Here is a 20,147-nt window from a genome sequence, read left to right on the forward strand (position 1 = left end):
CATTGAATTATGAGGGGACAAAAGGTGGCCAAATGGAAGAACTTGTATAAATATGTGATTTACAGCAAGGAGTAAATGTTTGTGAAAACTTGCAAATAAAAATCAAGTTCTGTAATTTTCTGTGTTGATTGATATTACATGTATCTTTGCATGATAAGGGCATTATTGAGCACATAAAGCTGGAACCCTTTGATATGTAGAGCTGTTATCTGGTTATGAAGTAGTTATAGTAGGGATGACCATCATAATTTCATGTTGCCGCTATTGCTACAAAAGATTGTTTTCTGGAAAGAACTCATCAACAGAAGTATTTTGGTGGTTAAATGGTCAAAATCGGTCAAAACCTTTTCGAATTATTACTTTTCAAAGTTTCCCATTCTGACCGGTCATTGGAGCGAAATAAATTGACAAAGTCTAAAAATACCAATGTGAGCAAAAGTGGTATAAGCATATATATTTACCTTTTTATATTTCTTTATTTTAATATATATGCAAACATGAAACAAGCATATTGTGAAAGTATCAAAGGGGTTTCTTATGAAATGGCACTTTACTAGTCAATAGCATTAAGTATTTCTTCAAACCGAGGCACTGAAATCATGCTTTTAGAAAACATTTGCCAAAAATCATCCATAATGGCGAAGTGGCACAAAATCAAAAGTCCAGGTGAACTTTTTTCCACAACAATATACACTACACATAAGAAAAATACTAATGTACTACAAGGGATTTTCAACATAGGGATTCAAACAATCAAGTACCAACATGCACAGCTTTGTCCTGATATCACTTCTGGGGTTTTAACAAAATGTTTAACCTCTATTGTGATTGGCAGCAGCATAAGGTATCTCTTTGATAGCTGATAATGCCCAGCCATTCAGCAAGTGGCCAATAACTGACCTTGATAGGCTTGAATGAATACTGTCATCTGCTACAAAACCGTCACACTCTAGGAACTGGTCACTCCATACAGGGTGTATCAAAATGATTGGTACCGACGACTTCTCATTTTTGCCGATTTTTTTTACTATGTTTTGTACCAGTTTGGGGTTAATTGTTTAAATATTTATAATTATAGTAGTTTTATCTTCTCTAAGAATTTTAGATTATAAAGATAGCATATTCTGTTCAGAAGTTACATGATTCTAAATGAAAGTAGGTGTTTTTACACTTTTCATCGTAACGCTGGATCAGTAGTAGCGCACCATTTCAAAGCTCTATGTTACTACAAATACCTAGTGAGAATGATATGTTGAAAATCATGGAAATGTTTAATTATTTCTTCATTCTTAATAATATATATAAATGTTCTAATCAATATTTATTGGTTGAGAGTAATATTATTGACTTGAATAATTTAGATGGGGTGAAAGACGTTTGTGTATCAACACCTTCCGGGAGGGTAATTTAAATTGTAGTATAAGAAGCATTGAGATTACTAAGTAGATGGTGTGGCAGAATGAGACTGTAGACAGTGTATGTTAGGTTAGACCTGGTAAAAGTTTTTGGAATGGCTCCATAGTATTCCACACTTCAGCGTTTATTCATAGTAAAGAATTACTGGTTGGAGCGAAGCTATGGAGAAGTGCAGAGAAGATTTAGAAGACAGTTTCCAAGAGCAAGGAGTTTCCCATGCAAACATGTTATAACTTACAATATTTTAACATTTGATATGAGCAGTTGCAGAATGGATCCATCCCAGGTGTTAAGTTCATTCAAGATAGGGCTTCACCTCAAACTGCCAGAGTCGTAAGGCAGGGACTTCAGGAACTATCTTTCTAAAACTTAAAGCATAATTATGTAAAGCAATTTAATGTTATGTAGACTGAGGTGAGATATTGGAGAGCATGTATGCAAGCAGTGAGCCTATTCATTTAAGTAAAACCATGATTACGTCGATCTTCGTTTAATGACAATAGCTCCCAGATGCATCAACCTATCACCTTCAGATTATTCGATCAATAAGTTAACATATAGCCCTGTCTATTTATAGTACAAAAACTATATTAATTAGCAATTTTATATTTTTGATATATTTTTGAAAATGGCATATAGCCCGGTACCAATCATTTTGATACACCCTGTATGCTACAGGGAGCACAGTACTTTAACAATGGAGTGAAAGACTTATTATTGATTAGGCGCGTATTTTATAAGTACAGCTCCTGTGCGTGTATAGCAGCAAGTCGGTGCAGATGGTATAAATATAAGAAAATATTTAGGGTTGAAATCAGGTGAAAAATACATCGAATGGGCACGAAACTTCACATTTATGTTCAGAAAGGTGTCTTCTTAGCATGATTCGAAAGGAGTATGGAAATTCCAAAGGGAAGCTGGTGATTTAATTTGTAACTCGAGATCTACTTGTTCAATTTTTTAACCTTTTTACAGAGGGTATGATAGAGGTATTGCTGGCAACTCTGCCAAATTACAGCTCAGTAGGCCACGTTTTTCACCTGAAATTATTGACATGAATATTTTGTGCCATTCTTGAGCAGTGCTGAACTCAGCCACTGGCAATTAAGCGCACTGTGGCGATGGACCAATTTTGACTCGCACTTACAGGAAAATGAAATAAGTTATGTTGCTGTAATTTGCAAGATAGTTACAAATTATAATTGGCATTAACATCTCCAATTTTTACAGAAAAATTATGAAAAATAAAAGAATGAGCTCAATTTAGAAATGTCTGTGCAAGCAGTGCACAGTTGAGCTCCCTGCATGTCTATGGGAGTGTTCTAATCAAGTTGATGGTTCATTGGTCATCCCTAGTTATAGGTTATTGGCACTATCAATGATTCAGGCTAAATCAGAAAATCTAAAAACCAAAAACAAGATTTTGAAGAAGTAAAAGTGCATTATAAGTTATGATAGTTTGTCTTATCTCAAGTTGAATGTTAGTTGTTACCTAATCCCAGGGCATATCTTAATACTAATTATAGAGAGTTTGTCCGTCTGTCCGCGCGCTATCGCGTGCTCGCAGAGAGAGAGTACGCGGAGTATCAGCGGGCGTGTTCGCGGAGTACCGACGGGCGCAGTGCGGGCATCGAAAAAGCAGTACAGTGTGCATGTGACTAATTTACAGGTGCATCTCATCGGATCAGAACCAGGTAAGGCCTATTATAGCCCATTATATTAGGCCCTATTGCGTTCATAATTCACATTTGTGTCAAGTTGGTAGGCCTACCTAAGAAGAAACGCAGGCCTTTATCATAGTAGTTTAAAAGGTCAAGGCAGGTATATGGGTAACGGGTGTTTGGTAATTAGAGATAGGCCTATTATGAGAACCACCCAACCCGAGAACCGCGAAATCTAGTATATACTAATACGTAATATGTAGAAGGGCTATTAGTCTGTACGCTGGCGACGCAACCTTGTAAACGCACTGATTTTGAATCTGCCACTGCAAATTTCAACATGGCATTAACAGCTTGATACGAGGTACACTATAACATGCTCTTCAAATGATAAGACAGAAAACAACCTAAAAAGTATGATCAAATTTGAGTCAATGTTCGAAGTTTCTGGTGGATATGGACACTAACATCCACACAAATGAACAGGGCTGCATATTTATTTGTGATGCTGTTTTGTTCCTTTTTCACAATCTTTATGATAATTCTTTTAGACTAAATCCTTCATTTGAACCTCAAGCTATATTTACAAAACTGTATTTTTTTAAGTTTTCACAGTGATCATAGATAGTGACTTTAAAGGCCTAATGTACGATTTCCTTCAAATTTTAAATTTATCATTATATACTCAAAATGCTGAAATAATACTAGTAATAATGATCGGGAATGGTTTCTGTCCATTTTGAGCTGAAATAACGAGGTAATGTGAAAGAAACACTGCTTGTTATTTTGGCCGTTTAACACGCAGTTCTATGGGCGGACTTTATGTCGAACTTTGCTCTGTTTACCTACAAACACAACAAATTTGGCTGATTCCATTTAGGTGCAAGTTGTGACATGTGTAAACATTACAAATATGCCCAAAAAATCAGGTTTGAAAAAAATTAACCAAATTCATATTATAAGATCGTACATTATGACTTTAATATAAAAAGATCAGAATTTTAAGTATGTTCAGGTATTTTCCTGCATTTTCAGCTATATTCCTGTATATAATGGAAATCTATACAGCTCTATGCTGCACACACACTTAACCATCCTGTATGTTTGATCTTATATTGAGTGCAATGATTTTCCAAATAGTATACAAGTGTTTAGATAGAAGTCATCATTCATCATCATCATTCTTCATCATCTGTAGAGCTTGCAATCACAAAATCACTCGTCATGTATTGTGATTACTGGCCTGTATCAGATACAGCTAAGTCAGTTGGATGGGAAAAAAGGCATAAAACAATATTCTAATAAGAAGTAATAATGTACGTATCACATTGTCTACGCCATTTTTGCACAATTAAGATTGTTGCACTTTCAATTATCTCTTACTTTTGCCCATGCAAGTCATTGAACAATCCTGTTTCAAAATCACATGTAAATTCATTTCTGAAGAAAGATAAACAAATTAGGCCTACGTTTGACCTGTGTTTTAAAGCATGTTTTTGTGTTTTAATGGACTACACTTAAAAGTATATATACCTTTAGGCAAATATGAAATGTATATTGCAGGTAATAAAGTATGCGATTATTTAGTGTATAGAGTGATAATACTCAATTCTAAATCTTTATTGGTCAGTTGAATGCTCTGAATTGCACCGCTTTAAAATTATTACAATTCAGTTGTCAAGCTAATAGCCATCTTGATAGTTGTATCCCTTTAATTCAATGCTCCAATGCATTTGAATGCTGAAATACACAAGTCAAATCAGGTGACAAAAAACATTGAAAGTTAACAGATTAGGACCTTTAAGTATGTCAATCATTGAAGAGAAGATTTATTCTACTTTTGTTGTCACCAGCTTTCCAGTGCAGTTGATTCCAGCCTTACTTATGAGGACAAAGGTTGCTTCTTGAATGCTGCATTTTTCTTGAACATGTAAGTTGAGAAAATATATTTAAAAATAATCTTTCAAAATGGGCTATTTCAATTAAAATCCACACAACCAATGTGTAACTAAATTTAGCTAAAGTCTTCCACAGAGGGAGTATGAGTATTGAATAGAATAGATAATTAGCTAACTTCCATTTTAGACTATGGGACATGGACATTTATCTTTCACTTCCGTAGTCCACTCTTGGGCAGAACATAAAAACATAACAAATCAAGAGTAAATATATGTCTTAATTAATATCCAAAAAGTTCCCACGTTTTACTTTACTCATTTAGGAGTTATTTGGGGTTAAAAATGTGTTTTTCGTGATTTTTTTCCATTTTTGACCAAAAATGTCAAATATTAAAATAGCTGTAACTTTAAAAATAAATTGAGTCTACTCAATTTATTTTTAAAGTTACAGCTATTTTAATATTTGACATTTTTGGGCAAAAATGGAAAAAAATCACGAAAAACACATTTTTAACCCCAAATAACTCCTAAATTACACAGTAACGTGCAACTTTTGAAAGTGGGAAATGTTATATTATTGATCAGTGATATAATAGCTATATTTTCATGTATAAACCATCCTCTACCCAGAAAGGGAGAAAGAAAACTACTTTCTGAAGCACTTAGCAAGCCTTGTCCCATGGTCTATTTGAAATAATCATTCCAGTTATGGAAGATATAGGCAAAGGCATATAATACAGGGGCAGGATTGGTTTCAAAATAGTTAACCCTGACCAATTACACTTGAAAAACTTACTACCCATGTGGAAGATATTTCCAAATTATGACACAGGGGTAGTGTGGATTTCAACTGGCACAATAGGAATAGTTTACCATATCCTGCATGTTAACAGATCAATCCTCACTGATTTCAATTGACCTTTATGCACTTCCCAGTGTTAGTGTTACCCTTTCAAACGGTTCTTTCTATGAATTACTGATTTTGTAAAATTTACCAATTTACCAATTTATTTGTCAGGGTGGGAGGTGAGGAACAAAAAAAGAGAACTGTAAAATAAATCTCCAAATAAATAATACTTCAAAAGATGTAAGATTAATAAATTGATGATCTAAACTGTTCTCAAAGCTGCTATCTACAGTAGATAGCATATTTAATAACCAATCAGCTAGTTAATTCCTCAGTGCTTACTTATGTTGAACAGGATGTAAATTTTAGTGATCTGGCAAAATTTCAGTTGTATACAGTGTCCAGAATTTATTTGGATTTTGGAATTTTTTATTAAAAAAACCCTTTTTAATGTGGATTTATTGCAGTTGCACTTGTGTAAATGTCCTTTAGACATACCCTTCAAAACCCTTTTTTTAATTTTATTTTTGGATTTGGAGAGTCCCTGGAACTAAAGCCAAGTGCTACAATCATTTGCGGTTGATAAAAAAAATTGGGAGAAAAATTGCCAAAAAATTACATTTTTGTATCTAAAAGGGACTCCCTGCTGTGAGGTGCTACACTCTGGTCGCTATGATCCCTATCGCTCGCAATTATCTGTATTATTTTCAGAATTTTTTTTTGGCAAGTCTCTGGCATCTCTGTGTATAATACAGGTAGGACAAGTATTTCACACATAAGCCATAAAAAGTTCATTTACAGTACATTAGGTACACAAAACCATTCTATCTGTGAAATGTAAATATGATTTTGAACAAATTGTAATAACAGTTTGTGAGAAGCTTAATATTGCACATGCAGGATTTTAGGGAAATATTGGGGGACTTTCTTACCACAAAAATAACTTGTTTTAAATGTGCTCATCCATGCAATGAATTAGTCTATGGCATTCAAGGTCATTGCTAAACTTTAATAGTCTAACTGCACTAATATTTTACATAAATAAATCACAAAAATTTAAAGGATTTCGTTTCAATTTCTATGATAAATTATGAACTCAAAAAGTCGTAAAAATACTTTCAGATGAGGACAAACATTCCTAGTAAAGTATTGTTTCAAGTGCTCTCAAGTCAGTCTGAGCCATTTTCCCCTTTAATAATAATAATAATAATAATAACAACAATAATAATAATTTAAGTCTGTGTCATGCATGAATTCACAGACAGTATTAAGTCAAAAATTGCCCATGACCTAAGGGCAATTAAATTATAATAGGAATCAACAGTTGCCAAATAGTGCAGTTAGCACCTAATTGGCTCATTTTGACAAGCTTTGACTTCTGCACTTAGGAGGAGAAATTTGTTGTACCATACATTACTGTGCCTACTACTTCTGACACGAGTATCATAGTCAGTATCTAGTTATACTCTTATTTCACTTACTTAATAATTCATTTTCAAAACTGTTTAGTTACTTATTGCAATACCGTAAACATTCGCCTAATGGCACCCGGGCTCCTTTGTCTTGAGGTAAATTTTATGTACAAATAGAGAGCTCACTCCTCTAAGAATCAGACAAGAATTAAGGGTATGTGTCCTTATTTGCTGGTGGGATTTTTGTGGGAGGGCACTTTTAGTTTATGTCTAAAATTCCAGTTATGTCAATGGAGTCCATAGTGCCATTAGGCGAACGTTTACGGTATAGTTATTAAAACTTTGTTATTACTGCCTCTATATTGTAGAAATTTATTTCTGACTTTGCTCCAATTAAAATCTGCATGTCTGACTTTGCTTCAATGAAATCTGCATGTCTGACTTTGCTCCCACAAAAATTGCATATCGGATGTAACTCCACTGAAATGAAGGTACAATTAAGATTGTATATTATCTAAATATAGCATGTTCTCTTTTGTAAAATGCTCAATTTCATATGAAATCATGATGTTTTCTATATCATAAGCAATAGAAAGCTTGGTATGAGAGCAGGGCCCATTATGATCATTGAAGTGTTCATCTAACCCTGGCAATGAAATCAATCAGCTTGAAAGCAATTTGCTGCACTACTTTGCACCCTGCCACAACTTTGGGCTGAAATATTGTGGCAACCATTTGGATTTGTATAGCTTAACACAAATATATTTTGATTTTGTCACTGTGTTTCCTTTTACTGAATCAGGATGTGTTTAACATGGCGTTCATCTGCAGTGTCTGTGGTTTCCGGGTGTTTGGCACAGTTTTATGGATGTTTTTGGCTGTATTCCTCAAGAAAGCATTAAGTAAGTTGTATTCATAGTATGCTTAGTGTATGTACCAGTTATGGTTACAACAAGACAATTTGATTTGAAGTAATTTATAAAGTTTACAAAGATTAGATAGAGGTGTGTATATGTATGTTACGTATCACATGTATATACATTGTATGTTGTTCCTGTTAGTTGGCCTACAGTCCAGTGCAAAAGAATTATTTTAGTGTTATGTATATGAAAAGCCAAATCGCTAAAAAAAAATTGGGTTCTTACGTTTTAACCTCTTCCCACCAAGAAGTGTTGAAGATTTGAGAAACATCCCAAGTATTGCAGTACTTTGGGCTTTCTGTAGTTATGGTAATGAAAAACATTGAATAGGGGAGTGATTGAGGTATTACTGTAAAGCTTGTAAAATGCCCAAATCCTTTGTTAAGTCATGTCAATGATTGTTTATGGTATAATGCAAGTAAGATCATTATTGCTTGTGTATTTGATAAAAATTGCCTAAAAATCCTAAAAAAAGGTTTTATGCAGAATATGTGTTTATTTCCTGTTGAAGTATTATTTCCTGTTGATAGAAGTAGAAATTAAATCTCTCTGGTATTTAGCATTGATCTTGTATATTGCCCGTTTATTGGTAAATATTGCAAAACAAAATTGAGAAATCAGACTTTTCAGGCAATTATTAAATGCACAAATCATGGTGGGGCATTAGACAAACGATAAATATAATTATTATGGCCTTCCTATTTTATTTTAATTTTGCATTGCTTTGAAATATCAAGATGGTTTGCGGTTTCAGCTGGCTATGATAAAATTGATAAATAAAGAAAATGCTGTGAGGCAAAACAAAAGTTTGTTCCCAGTAGGCAGCACAAAGACCAAAAGGAAAAATGCATTTTTTTTTCAGTTTTTTGGGCCAGGATTTATCCTGAAATGTGCCTCAAATTGCACATATTAATGGCCAAGTTAATGTAAAACTTACAAGTTGGGGGTTGATTTTTATTATTTTGTATTATTTTTTAAATAATTTGTTGTGAAATGTTTATTGTCTTCTTTTTGGAAAGAAAATAACAATTGCCTGGATTTTTCAAATAAAATAACCAGATACGGTACAATTGCTCCAAACAATGACATGTGTAAGGCCTACATGAATTAAACTTTTTTAAATGTAAAACAGAAAATTTAGTGCCTAATTTGCATATTCTTTGTTGATTACAGACTGGATTAATGAAATTATTGGCATCTATATTGCAAGTTTAAGTTTAATTACGCAAATGTTCAATTATTTGTGATTTGATACAGTCAAAGTGTTGTGTTCATTCTATTAACCGCCCATGCCCCTATAAGCGCCCATCCAGTGACTTAACATCAAGTAAACTGTGATATTATCCACTGCCTAGATGCAAATCTGGATCATTGTCTGAAACACTTGATGATTATACTGATAGATGTATATTTTGGGCCACTTTTTACACATGCAAAATATGTAAACAATTAAAAAAATAAGTGCTCTTGTGAAATGACTTTTCTAAGTGCCCTGGGCAGTTAATGGAATGATTATGTTAACAAAGTTAGATTCTCTATGTTCAAATGAGCCTGTACTAGTATGCTCTACATTTAACTTTAGTGTCACCTACTCCATACATCCTAGGTTCCATGTGATGCAATTAAGTTGGTCTGTACATGTACATGTAGCTCAACTCAAAACCGCTGACTCAATTTATTTTATTAATGATATAATCTATAACATACAAGAAGTGAATCCTGTGCTAACTTTTCTCTCTCTCTTCTTTAAGGTGAGCCTGTACATCTGATGTCAGTGACGCCTACTCCATTTGTTTCAAATGACGTGGAGCCAGCTCAATTCATTTGTCTTCTAAGTGATCCAGATACTGCAAAACTAAATGAAATAACCATAGGGAGACATATCACAAGGGGTAACACTAGTGCATACAACACATTAGCCTTGCCTTCTAGGACTACTTCTACCACTGTCATTACATTGAACAGAAAGACAACTACTATAGCCACAACTACACACGCTGTGAGAATTGGAGAAGTCCAAGGTGTATTTTACTGTGAAGCTTCTAACAGTCAAGGAGTGCCAACCAGAGTACCTGTCACAATCCTGCGAGGTGATCAGAGTGAGTACTTAATCCAAACTTAATTCAAATTTTATTGTTCATTGCAGAAATGCTGTAAGTGAAAGTTCAGTATTAAACTTATCCATTCTTCAAGAGTCAAGGAATGTAAAAATAACATATAACACTTGTTAACCCAGTTGGTTCTGAAATTATCAGAGAAAATAATAATTGTTTTTCTGTTGAACCTGTGCATTCATGTACATATTTCATTGCTTTTGTCATACAAATTTAAAAATCTTTTTATTTCTTTTTTGTTCCAAACAGCACATTTTGAACCATTAGACGGACAGTTCACAGTTACAGCCAATGTGGGTGAATCTGTCACTCTTGATGTTACAATTCTTACCAGTAACACTCCATTGGCGGTTAATCCATCTACTGATGTCCGGTGGCAAAAGCAAGCTGACACACCTGATGGATATATTACGTTTGATCAGAGTAGGTTTACGAGTACTGCAGATTCTTTATCTTTTCCCATCAATCAGGTGACTGTATCTGACAAGGGTGTGTATGCTACTTATTGGAAAGATAGGAGGCAAAGCTTCAGGTTTAGTCTCATCAGACTCATTGTAAGAGGTATGTTTATTTCATACATCGGTGGTGCTGTGGTGGTGGCGCTGTGTGCGTGAAATCCCCAAATTTGGGCTTTACTCCACTCTTGACCATTTAATCAAAATCAGAAATTGGTAAAATGTCCACAGAAAAAAACCTTGTTCCACAGGCAGACAGATTGTAACATGACATCGCAATGGGGCCTTTGGGTGAGAACGGGGGTGAGAAGCTCTTAAATGGGGAATCCTTCAGATAGACTTGGAAAATTTGGGTCATAATAGGGCAGAAAAATAAAGGCAAATGGTAATTTTAAGCCATTGTTTTAAAATACATACACTTTTTAAAAAACTAGTCGCTATTTTTTGAAATCATGAGAATGGTGAAAAAAGAACTAATTATAGAGAAAAAACCATGTCATTGGGCATGAATGCTGATTATGTCACCAAATCTTGATATTGTGGAATGGTGTTGCAATAATCAAACATGAGCATGCTTGCATGCCCATACAAAAAAAAAGAAGAAAAAAGAAAAAACTACATTGTACATATATAGAGCCTACATTGGACATTTTTAATCTGCCTGTACATAATCTTGTTGCTGTCAATGTTTCATTGAGCTGAAAATGTTGTTTCATCTGCTGTGCAGATGGAACAAGACAAGAATAAAGATCGAAAATCTGTCTTTGTCACAGCATTTGTAAAAAGGTGTTACAGCTGTTATCAGGAAAATATGTAATCTCTACTTTCTTTCTATGTTACATTGCTTTTATTGATTTTTGTTTTGTGAACCTATAGAATGTCCTGCTGGAAGATGGGGTCCCCCAACCTGTATAAGCATCTGTGATAACTGTTATAACGGAGGCATATGTGATGATAAGACTGGAGAGTGTGTATGTAGACCTGGATTCACTGGACCTAACTGTCTTAGAGGTATGTAGTCAAATTTGTAGGCCTTATTGGAATACATGTGATACATATATGTGACAACTGTTACAATGGAGGCATATGTGATAACAAGAATGGAGAGTGTGTATGTAGACCTGGATTCACTGGACCAAGACTGGAGAGTGTGTATGTAGACCTGGATTCACTGATCCTAACTCTCTTACAGGTATGTAGTCCAAGTAGGTCATATGGGAGTATATGTGATAAATGCAAGCCTAAACAATTCCTAAATTTGTCAAAGAAAACATTTTTCATGGAAAGCATAGGCAATATATGAACTTAATGGGCATCAATCAGGGAGAGGGGAAGGGATTTCAAGTTCATGTTTGCCATTTGTTGCTTCATTAGCGTATATCTATTGTACTTGTTTCAAAAATCCTAAATGCTGAATTTTGAGGAATTTTAGGATTTTCTGGTCAGAAAATCACTGATAGTCCCTTTAGCATTACCTTTTCAAGTCAAATTTGTGATGTAATTGCTGATCATTAAAAGAACTGTTTGTAGCGCAAGAAATTTGTAACTTTTGGACATGGTTATTGATCCCAGAAACAACAATAATATTAATTTGGGGCTGACTCTTTGTCCAAAGAAGAGTATAATTTTAAGGGGTTACTTTCAATTATTCAGAAACTAAATGTTGTATCATTTTAGCAATTTTTCTGACAAATATGTACATGATCCCCAAAAAGTCCAGCAATTTATTTCAGTGATTTCCTACTTTGTAGACATACTAGAAACAAGGCGGTTCTCGAACCACGAGTCTCGCCTGCTTTCGCGATTACTTTTGGTAGAGGTAAATGAATTTGGTGGTTATCGGCTGGGCACGATTATCTGGCTGATGGTGACCGTACCCATCAAGTTTCATGCCCATGCAACAGGTTTTACTAATTTGACCTCAGATGACCCTGGTGACCCTGAAATGACCTTCCAAAAATTTGACTTTAAATGTTGACTGTACCCACCGAATTTCATGCCTATCTGAAAGTTTTTACTAATTTGACCTCAGATGACCCCTGGTGGCCTCGAAATGACCTTCCAAAAATTTGGCTTGAAATGTTGACTGTACCCACCAAGTTTCATGCCCGTACAACAGTTTTTACTAATTTGACCTCAGATGACCTCTGGTGACCTCGAAATGACCTTCCAAAAATTTGGCATTAAATGTTGACTGTACCCACCAAGATTCATGCCCGACCAACAGTTTTTACTAATTTGACCTCAGATGACCCCTGGTGACCTCGAAATGACCTTCCAAAAATTTGGCTTGAAATGTTGACCGTACCCACCAAGTTTCATGCCCGTACAACAGTTTGTACTAAATTTGACCTCAGATGACCCCTGGTGACCTTGAAATGACCTTCCAAAAATTGGGCTTTAAATGTTGACTGTACCCACCAAGTTTCATGCCCAGACAACAGTTTTTACTTATTTGACCTCAGATGACCCCTAGTGACCTCGAAATGACCTTCCAAAAATTTGGCTTTAAATGTTGACTGTACCCACCAAGTTTCATGCCCGTACAACAGTTTTTACTTAATTTGACCTCAGATGACCCCTGGTGACCTTGAAATGACCTTCCAAAAATTTGGCTTTAAATGTTGACTGGACCCACCAAGTTTCATGCCCATACAACAGTTTTTACTAATTTGACCTCAGATGACCCTGGTGACCCCGAAATGACCTTCCAAAAATGTGGCTTTAAATGTTGACTGTACCCACCAAGTTTCATGCCCATACAACAGTTTTTACTAATTTGACCTCAGATGACCCCTGGTGACCTTGAAATGACCTTCCAAAAATTTGGCTTTAAATGTTGACTGTACCAACCAAGTTTCATGCCCATACGACAGTTTTTACTAATTTGACCTCAGATGACCCCTGGTGACCTTGAAATGACCTTCCAAAAATTTGGCTTTAAATGTTGACTGCACCAACCAAGTTTCATGCCCATACGACAGTTTTTACTAATTTGACCTCAGATGACCCCTACATGACCTCAGTGACCTTGACGCACTAACCAATACAAACCGGTTCTGTCTCGGGTCAAGATGCACCCACCCACCAAGTTTGAGGAACGTGCGACTCATAGTCTCCGAGAAAATAGGCGGAAGGCAAACTTTAACCAAAACTTTAACCAAATTTGTCACATACACACACACACACATACACACATACACACATCTGCACGGAAAAGTGATTATATAGTCTCCTGCCTTATCAGGCGAGACAAGCGAGACAACAAAATTGATTATTGACTATAGGGCAGGCTTCCTCAAATAGATTTGATTTAAACATGGGAATCGCACTGTTTAATATTGAAATATAGAATATTGGAGATTTTCCTGCAAAGTTTGATCAAAGGGTTTGATTTTTGATTTTTTTTTTTTTCATTTTCTAAACAGCGCCGCGCGCCACTCGGGAAGCCATGGCGCGCCACAATATGGCGCACGCGTCGCTATTTGCGGACCCCTGCTCTAGGGAGTAGTGATTTGAAGTTAAATGTCACAGTAATAAAATACAAAACAACAAACTATTTTCCCAGTTTTTACCCAAGGGTTTCACAGGCCTTACACATTTTTAGAGGGGTCCATGATGCTGCATGCAGACAGTAGGTTGCCCATCCCTGCTTTAACATATTGAGCACAGGAATATTGGTATCTCAACAATGCCTTTAAGTTGGCTTCAATTAAGTGGGTTTTTAAATCAAAGGTTACACCAAATACAATGCAGCTCTTAAAATGCAGCCCAATTTAGTGTGTACCGATGAGGTTGATTTGTTTGTCCAATGAACTGTACATTTATGAATAATGTTGTCACAGTTATGATTTCCTTTTTAAAATGTACATAATTTATTCTTATAGCTTGTGGACAGAACAAGTTTGGTTGGGATTGTGAGCATCAATGTGGATTTAATTTAGCTGTAGCCTCATGTCCACTTAGTGTATTCTGTGTGCCAGACCCTGCTGGTTGTAGCTGTATACCTGGATGGAAGGGGACAAAATGTGATCAAGGTAATTGACCTAATCTATATCCACCAGTGATGTAACTAACTGGCAATGTATTTAAGTGTATCATAGAAAGTCCAGATTTCATCCTTCATACACTACCCCTGCTACCCTCTTCATAAAAGTCTAGTTATGCACCTTGGTCTGGGGCGGACATTTTAAAAATGAATTTAGAAGAGCAGCAACGACATCACTTGCATTACATTCCAGATGTTAAATCTACATCATTTGCAAAATTTGAGGAAATTCATTGACGAGTCCGCTTTTATTTTAGGGCCATTTGTCTATAACTGGTCTTTACATGTAGCCCTATGGAGAGAGTGCCCGTTGAGGGCGCTATAACCCCCATTTTAGGAACAAAATTGTGATTTAAAAAAAACGGACTCGTGCGAATTTTCCAAAATTTTCAGAGTATGTAGTATGAACATGTAGAAATATAATCAAGTAGTTGCCCTACCTGCTCTTCTCCGAAAAAATAAAAAGTCCTATACCTCAATGATAATGAAACCTAGGTGTATGCCACTGATATCCAGTGCAATTATGGTTCATTTCAAATGTAAAACAAAATTTGCAGATGAAAATGCAAGTCAAAAGAAACAAGTTGACACGATACAAGCAATACATTGTAAGTTAGACAGTTTTGAGTTGCACATTATGTATACCCACCAGTGACATAACTAATAGAGTGGACAAGGGAGCTTGAGCCTCCTCGATCAGAACTTGAGCACCCAGCCAATTGATAGTCTTTGCAGGTGTCTATGGAGATTGTCCACCATTGCCCATTTTGTTCACTTCGCTGCCGCCTGCACCAATCCAAACCAACTGCAACTGGCCCTGTCTACAGCTGTCTAAGGAGAGGGACCCCCATTTTTCCCTCTTCGCTGCACTGCTGCCTCAATCCAACTGGCTCTGTCTATTATCTGTCTAAGGAGAGGGTCCTATGATATTGCCCCTCAGACAAAATCTTTGCTGCCCTGCAGCCTCCTCATTTATGAAAGTGTACTTATACCACTGATATAATTCTCATTTATTTTCCAATACAACACAAAATTGCAGATGGACATGTAAGAAAGAAAGAAAAAAGACCACTAAATGTTTAGGGTACCTTGTAAGTAATTATAGCAAACCTTAGATAAGATTCCCAGTGGGAACAGGTTGGTATTTTAACATTGAATCAATGTTGTTTTAAAGTTAGAATTCAATTGAATTGTAATTGTTTCAATGTTGATTAAGTTTTGAAATATTAACTTGTGCCTACCAGAAATCTTCTCGATAAGGTTTGCTATAATGCTGTGTTGTGTGTAATATGAAATAGATGTCTGAAATTATAGGTTTACATTAACAAATTGCCATTACTTTGCTGTAAATTACAAGAAGAGAGTGCAGTTGCTTACTTTTTGTGTTACTGCATTTAACCAGTTATGAAATATATATGAACAGTTGAAATGTTGTAATGTGGTAGAGATCTGAAATAGGTGTAGTTTGCAATTTATCTGATGTAATGCAACTTGTCAGGTGGAATACAAAATTGCAAGACATTTCCTTACAGTTTGTACATCATATTCCCCTTTTGATATGGTTGTGCATCCTTGAATCATTGTGAAGTGGCTTGAATAATAAGTCAATATTAATTTATTTTTTATGTTTATACAGTATGTTTGAATGATGAGTTTGGAGCAGGATGTTCTGAAACCTGTCATTGTGCTGAGGGAGTTGCCTGTGATAGGTATACAGGAGAATGTGCTACAGGAAATTGTGCTGCTGGTTGGTCTGGAACTGGATGTCAAAGTAAGTATCCTATAACTATAGCTGTCTTGTGATAGATTTACAGGACAATGCAATGGACCTTGTGCTACAGGATGGTCTGGACCTGGATGCCAAAGTAAGTATCCTATATCTATAGCTGCCTTGTGATAGATTTACAGGACAATGCAATGGACCTTGTGCTACAGGATGGTCTGGTCCTGGATGTCAAAGTAAGTATCCTATAACTATAGCTGTCTTGTGATAGGGTTACAGGACAATGCAATGGACCTTCCAGGATGGTCTGGACCTGGATGCCAAAGTAAGTATCCTATATCTATAGCTGCCCTGTGATAGGTTTACAGGACAATGCAATGGACCTTGTGCTACAGGATGGTCTGGTCCTGGATGCCAAAGTATCCTATAACTATAGCTGCCCTGAAGAGCTATATCCCAGACACGTCAAAATCCAGTCCTGGCTCGGATTTGCCACGCCATGCATGGGTGAAACTCAACCGCCTGCGAACAGGAGTAGGTCGCTTCAGGGCCAGTATGCATAGATGGGGCCACACCCAAAGCCCACTTTTTGAGTGCGGAAAGGAAGAGCAGACGGCAGACCACATCATCAAATCTTGTCACCTTCATCGACCCCCAAATGTAGCCAAGGGACTCACTGAAGTTGATGTTTCCACACGAGACTGTCTGCTCAACAGCAAACTTGAGATCTGAATCTCCCTCGTTAGCAGCATACGAAAGAAGAAGAAGAAGCTGTCTTGTGATACGTTTACAGGACTAAAGCTGCATTGTGATGGTGAATACTGCTATGGTGAATACAGGATCAGGTCAACATGAATGCAGTGTTGATGCCTACTAAGTTTGTATACTATGCACAAAAAGTATTTTTACAAATAAAACATGTATTTTAAAGGCACTAAAACTACAGTCTCAACATAAGGTGGTTGATTAATGTAGAATGTTGTTCTGCATATTATGATACCTCACTCAGCATTTTGCAACTTTAAGTAAAATACATGTTTGAAAGACAAAAGGTAGAGTAACAGGCCCATTACAATGTTGCAGATTAACATTCTGTGTTGATAATGCATATTTTCAGAGAAAAGTATGTAAATTTGGTCATTTTTGAAATGCTCTTTTTTCATTTAAATGGTATAAATTGGGAAATTCAAGTTGCATGATACCAAATGAGGTTTCAAAATACACAACAATATTTTCCATCCATATATCAACCAGTTTATTTGGTAATTTAGTTAGAAATTGCTTTTGTAACAATACTTCTTGTGTATGCTTAAGATTGTGAATATCCAGTAGCATTGGGATGGATTAAGATGATCATTCATCTAAAAATAATCTTCCAAGATGTTTATCAATTCACTTCACATTATGATTTTGACAAGCACACAAACAGCTATTGGTAGCCTAGCTGATTGCAAATTTGCTTATATAAGAGCAATTTGCCATACATTTCAGTGGTAACCTTAAGTTTTATTTTTGTTATTCTGTTCTGTTACAGTTTTATTCAATTCTCTTTCTAATAAACTACAAGAAGTGCTATGATTTTATCCCAATCAAGCAAAACATATTCTCAAAGAGGTTTTATGTAACTATTTAGTTCCAGATGAGTGTCCTACTGGCTACTGGGGCAGTGAATGTACTGAAAAATGTGGCTGTGAGAATTGCAACCAAGACACAGGATCCTGCTTACTTGCATCTGAGTGTCTGTCAGGATTTGCTGGTCATAACTGTGAGCATGAGTGTCACTGTCTTAGTGGTCCATCATGTGTAGACAGAATGACTGCTAAATGTTCAGCTGATGACAATACAGGACTGAGTCTCTGTGAACCTGGATATATGTCTGTGACTGGCATCAACCTGGATAACTGTGCACAATGTAAGTTTTTAAACCAATGGAAATATTTTAATCATTACAGAACCAGATTGTAAAGAGCATATGGTAATACATTTTTAGATCTCATGCAAATCAATCACCTATTAATTTGCATTTTTTTATATTACAAATTTATGACTCAAGCGCATATCCAAGATTATGAAATCTAGAATTGTAATCTAGACATCAGACTTATTTTTAGTGGCAAATTATCACATCTGATCCTGGATGAATCGTCATGCCAAGTGATCTTCTGGCGGCAAATATTAGGAAGAATTGAAAATTTGAAAAAGTGAAAATTTTGCCACTCAAAAGTAGTAAGTCCAGATATCTAGATTGCAATTCTAATTTTCATAGTTTTTGCTACCTAGATGAATGATAATCTCTACAAACATACATCCAATACCGTTTATATGAGGTTGTTAATGTACCAAACTATGTAACATATTATAACAATGGACTGCCACCCCAGGGCAAGTTACCAATTTCAATATTTTGGTTAATTGTAAATAACAACCATTTGGACATCATATTATAACCTTGATTTGATGATATTCCATATAGATTGATGTAAACTGCAATCTATCAGCTTATGAAATTTGAATATTTAAATGATTTCATTGGCTGTTGATCAATTGTTGCTCATTGATGTCATGTGTAAATAATTTCCCAATTTTAATCTTCAATAGCAGTTGAACAATATTCAGCAGCTACATCATTATTACCTTAGCCATCATAGATTGTTATGGGATATATTCTTTGAATAGAGGTGAGAGTAAAGCTGAGAACCATGAAACTTAATTTTCCCCCATAATTGGCATATCTAAACTGAAACTTTCATTATATGCTAATCTTTTAATTTCAAGTTTTAAGTATGTGAAGAAACGTAATGACTGGAACCTGTATTTCTCTTTATAATACAGACGAAGGTTGTTTTGCTGATTGCACCAAGACCTGTCATTGTCAAGGTGGAGTGAATCATTGTAATCCTGTCACTGGTGAATGTAGTACTCCTGCCTCAGATGGTAAGATGTGTAAGGATGCCTGGAGTGGAACATCATGTCAAACTGGTAAGATGTCTTAATATAAATATATGTATTTATTGTAATTATTGTAATCCTGTCACTGGTGTATGTACATTGTACACCTGCCTCAGATGGTAAGATGTGTAAGGATGCCTGGAGTGGAACATCATGTCAAACTGGTAAGGAGTTTTAATACAAGTTAATTAAGTGAATATCTTGTCGAACTGAGAACAATGAGAAGATGTCTTAATACAAGTAAATGTATTCACTGTAATTATTGTATGTCACTGATATCTGTTCTCCTGCCTCAGATGGTAGGATTTGTAAGGATGCCTGGAATGGAACATCTTGTCAAACTGGTAAGATGTTAATACAAGTAAATGTATTTTCTGTGATTGTTGTAATGTTGCCACTGGTGGATGCTCTCCTTGGGCATATTCTAAGGCATTAAAGCTTTAAAATGTCTTTTGCCTTTTATGATATTCTATGGCAGTGTTGAAAAAGTCATGTAATAAATGAAAATGAATAAATGGTCCTTATAGACTTGCCTTGTTTTCTAAAGAAATAATTGTGGCTCAGAAAATGTAATATAATGAAGATGTTTTGATAAGGAAGATGCTTTGATTGACAGTCTCATCCCACATCACAGGGCAGTTGCAAGCGGGGCGGCTGGGGATGGCCGCCTTACATTTTGAGAGATTTGTTATGTTTTTCTTTTA

At 35.7% G+C, this 20,147-nt stretch overlaps 1 protein-coding gene across 1 annotated transcript in view; it reads left to right on the top strand.

Annotated features, from left to right (window-relative positions):
* The first annotated feature begins 4,955 nt into the window (after nucleotides 1-4,955).
* Nucleotides 4,956-20,147, top strand: part of LOC140144741 (uncharacterized) — a 41,013-nt gene continuing 25,821 nt past the window's right edge. The window contains exons 1-9 of the mRNA XM_072166831.1: nucleotides 4,956-5,007; nucleotides 8,037-8,136; nucleotides 9,906-10,253; nucleotides 10,518-10,829; nucleotides 11,600-11,734; nucleotides 14,611-14,760; nucleotides 16,408-16,542; nucleotides 18,128-18,406; nucleotides 19,327-19,473. Of these exons, the coding sequence (XP_072022932.1) occupies nucleotides 8,049-8,136; nucleotides 9,906-10,253; nucleotides 10,518-10,829; nucleotides 11,600-11,734; nucleotides 14,611-14,760; nucleotides 16,408-16,542; nucleotides 18,128-18,406; nucleotides 19,327-19,473 (1,594 nt within the window). The 5' untranslated portion in view covers nucleotides 4,956-5,007; nucleotides 8,037-8,048. The remainder of the gene's footprint in view (nucleotides 5,008-8,036; nucleotides 8,137-9,905; nucleotides 10,254-10,517; nucleotides 10,830-11,599; nucleotides 11,735-14,610; nucleotides 14,761-16,407; nucleotides 16,543-18,127; nucleotides 18,407-19,326; nucleotides 19,474-20,147) is intronic.

Source organism: Amphiura filiformis, chromosome 1, assembly GCF_039555335.1.
Source record: "Amphiura filiformis chromosome 1, Afil_fr2py, whole genome shotgun sequence".
NCBI lineage: Eukaryota > Metazoa > Echinodermata > Ophiuroidea > Amphilepidida > Amphiuridae > Amphiura > Amphiura filiformis.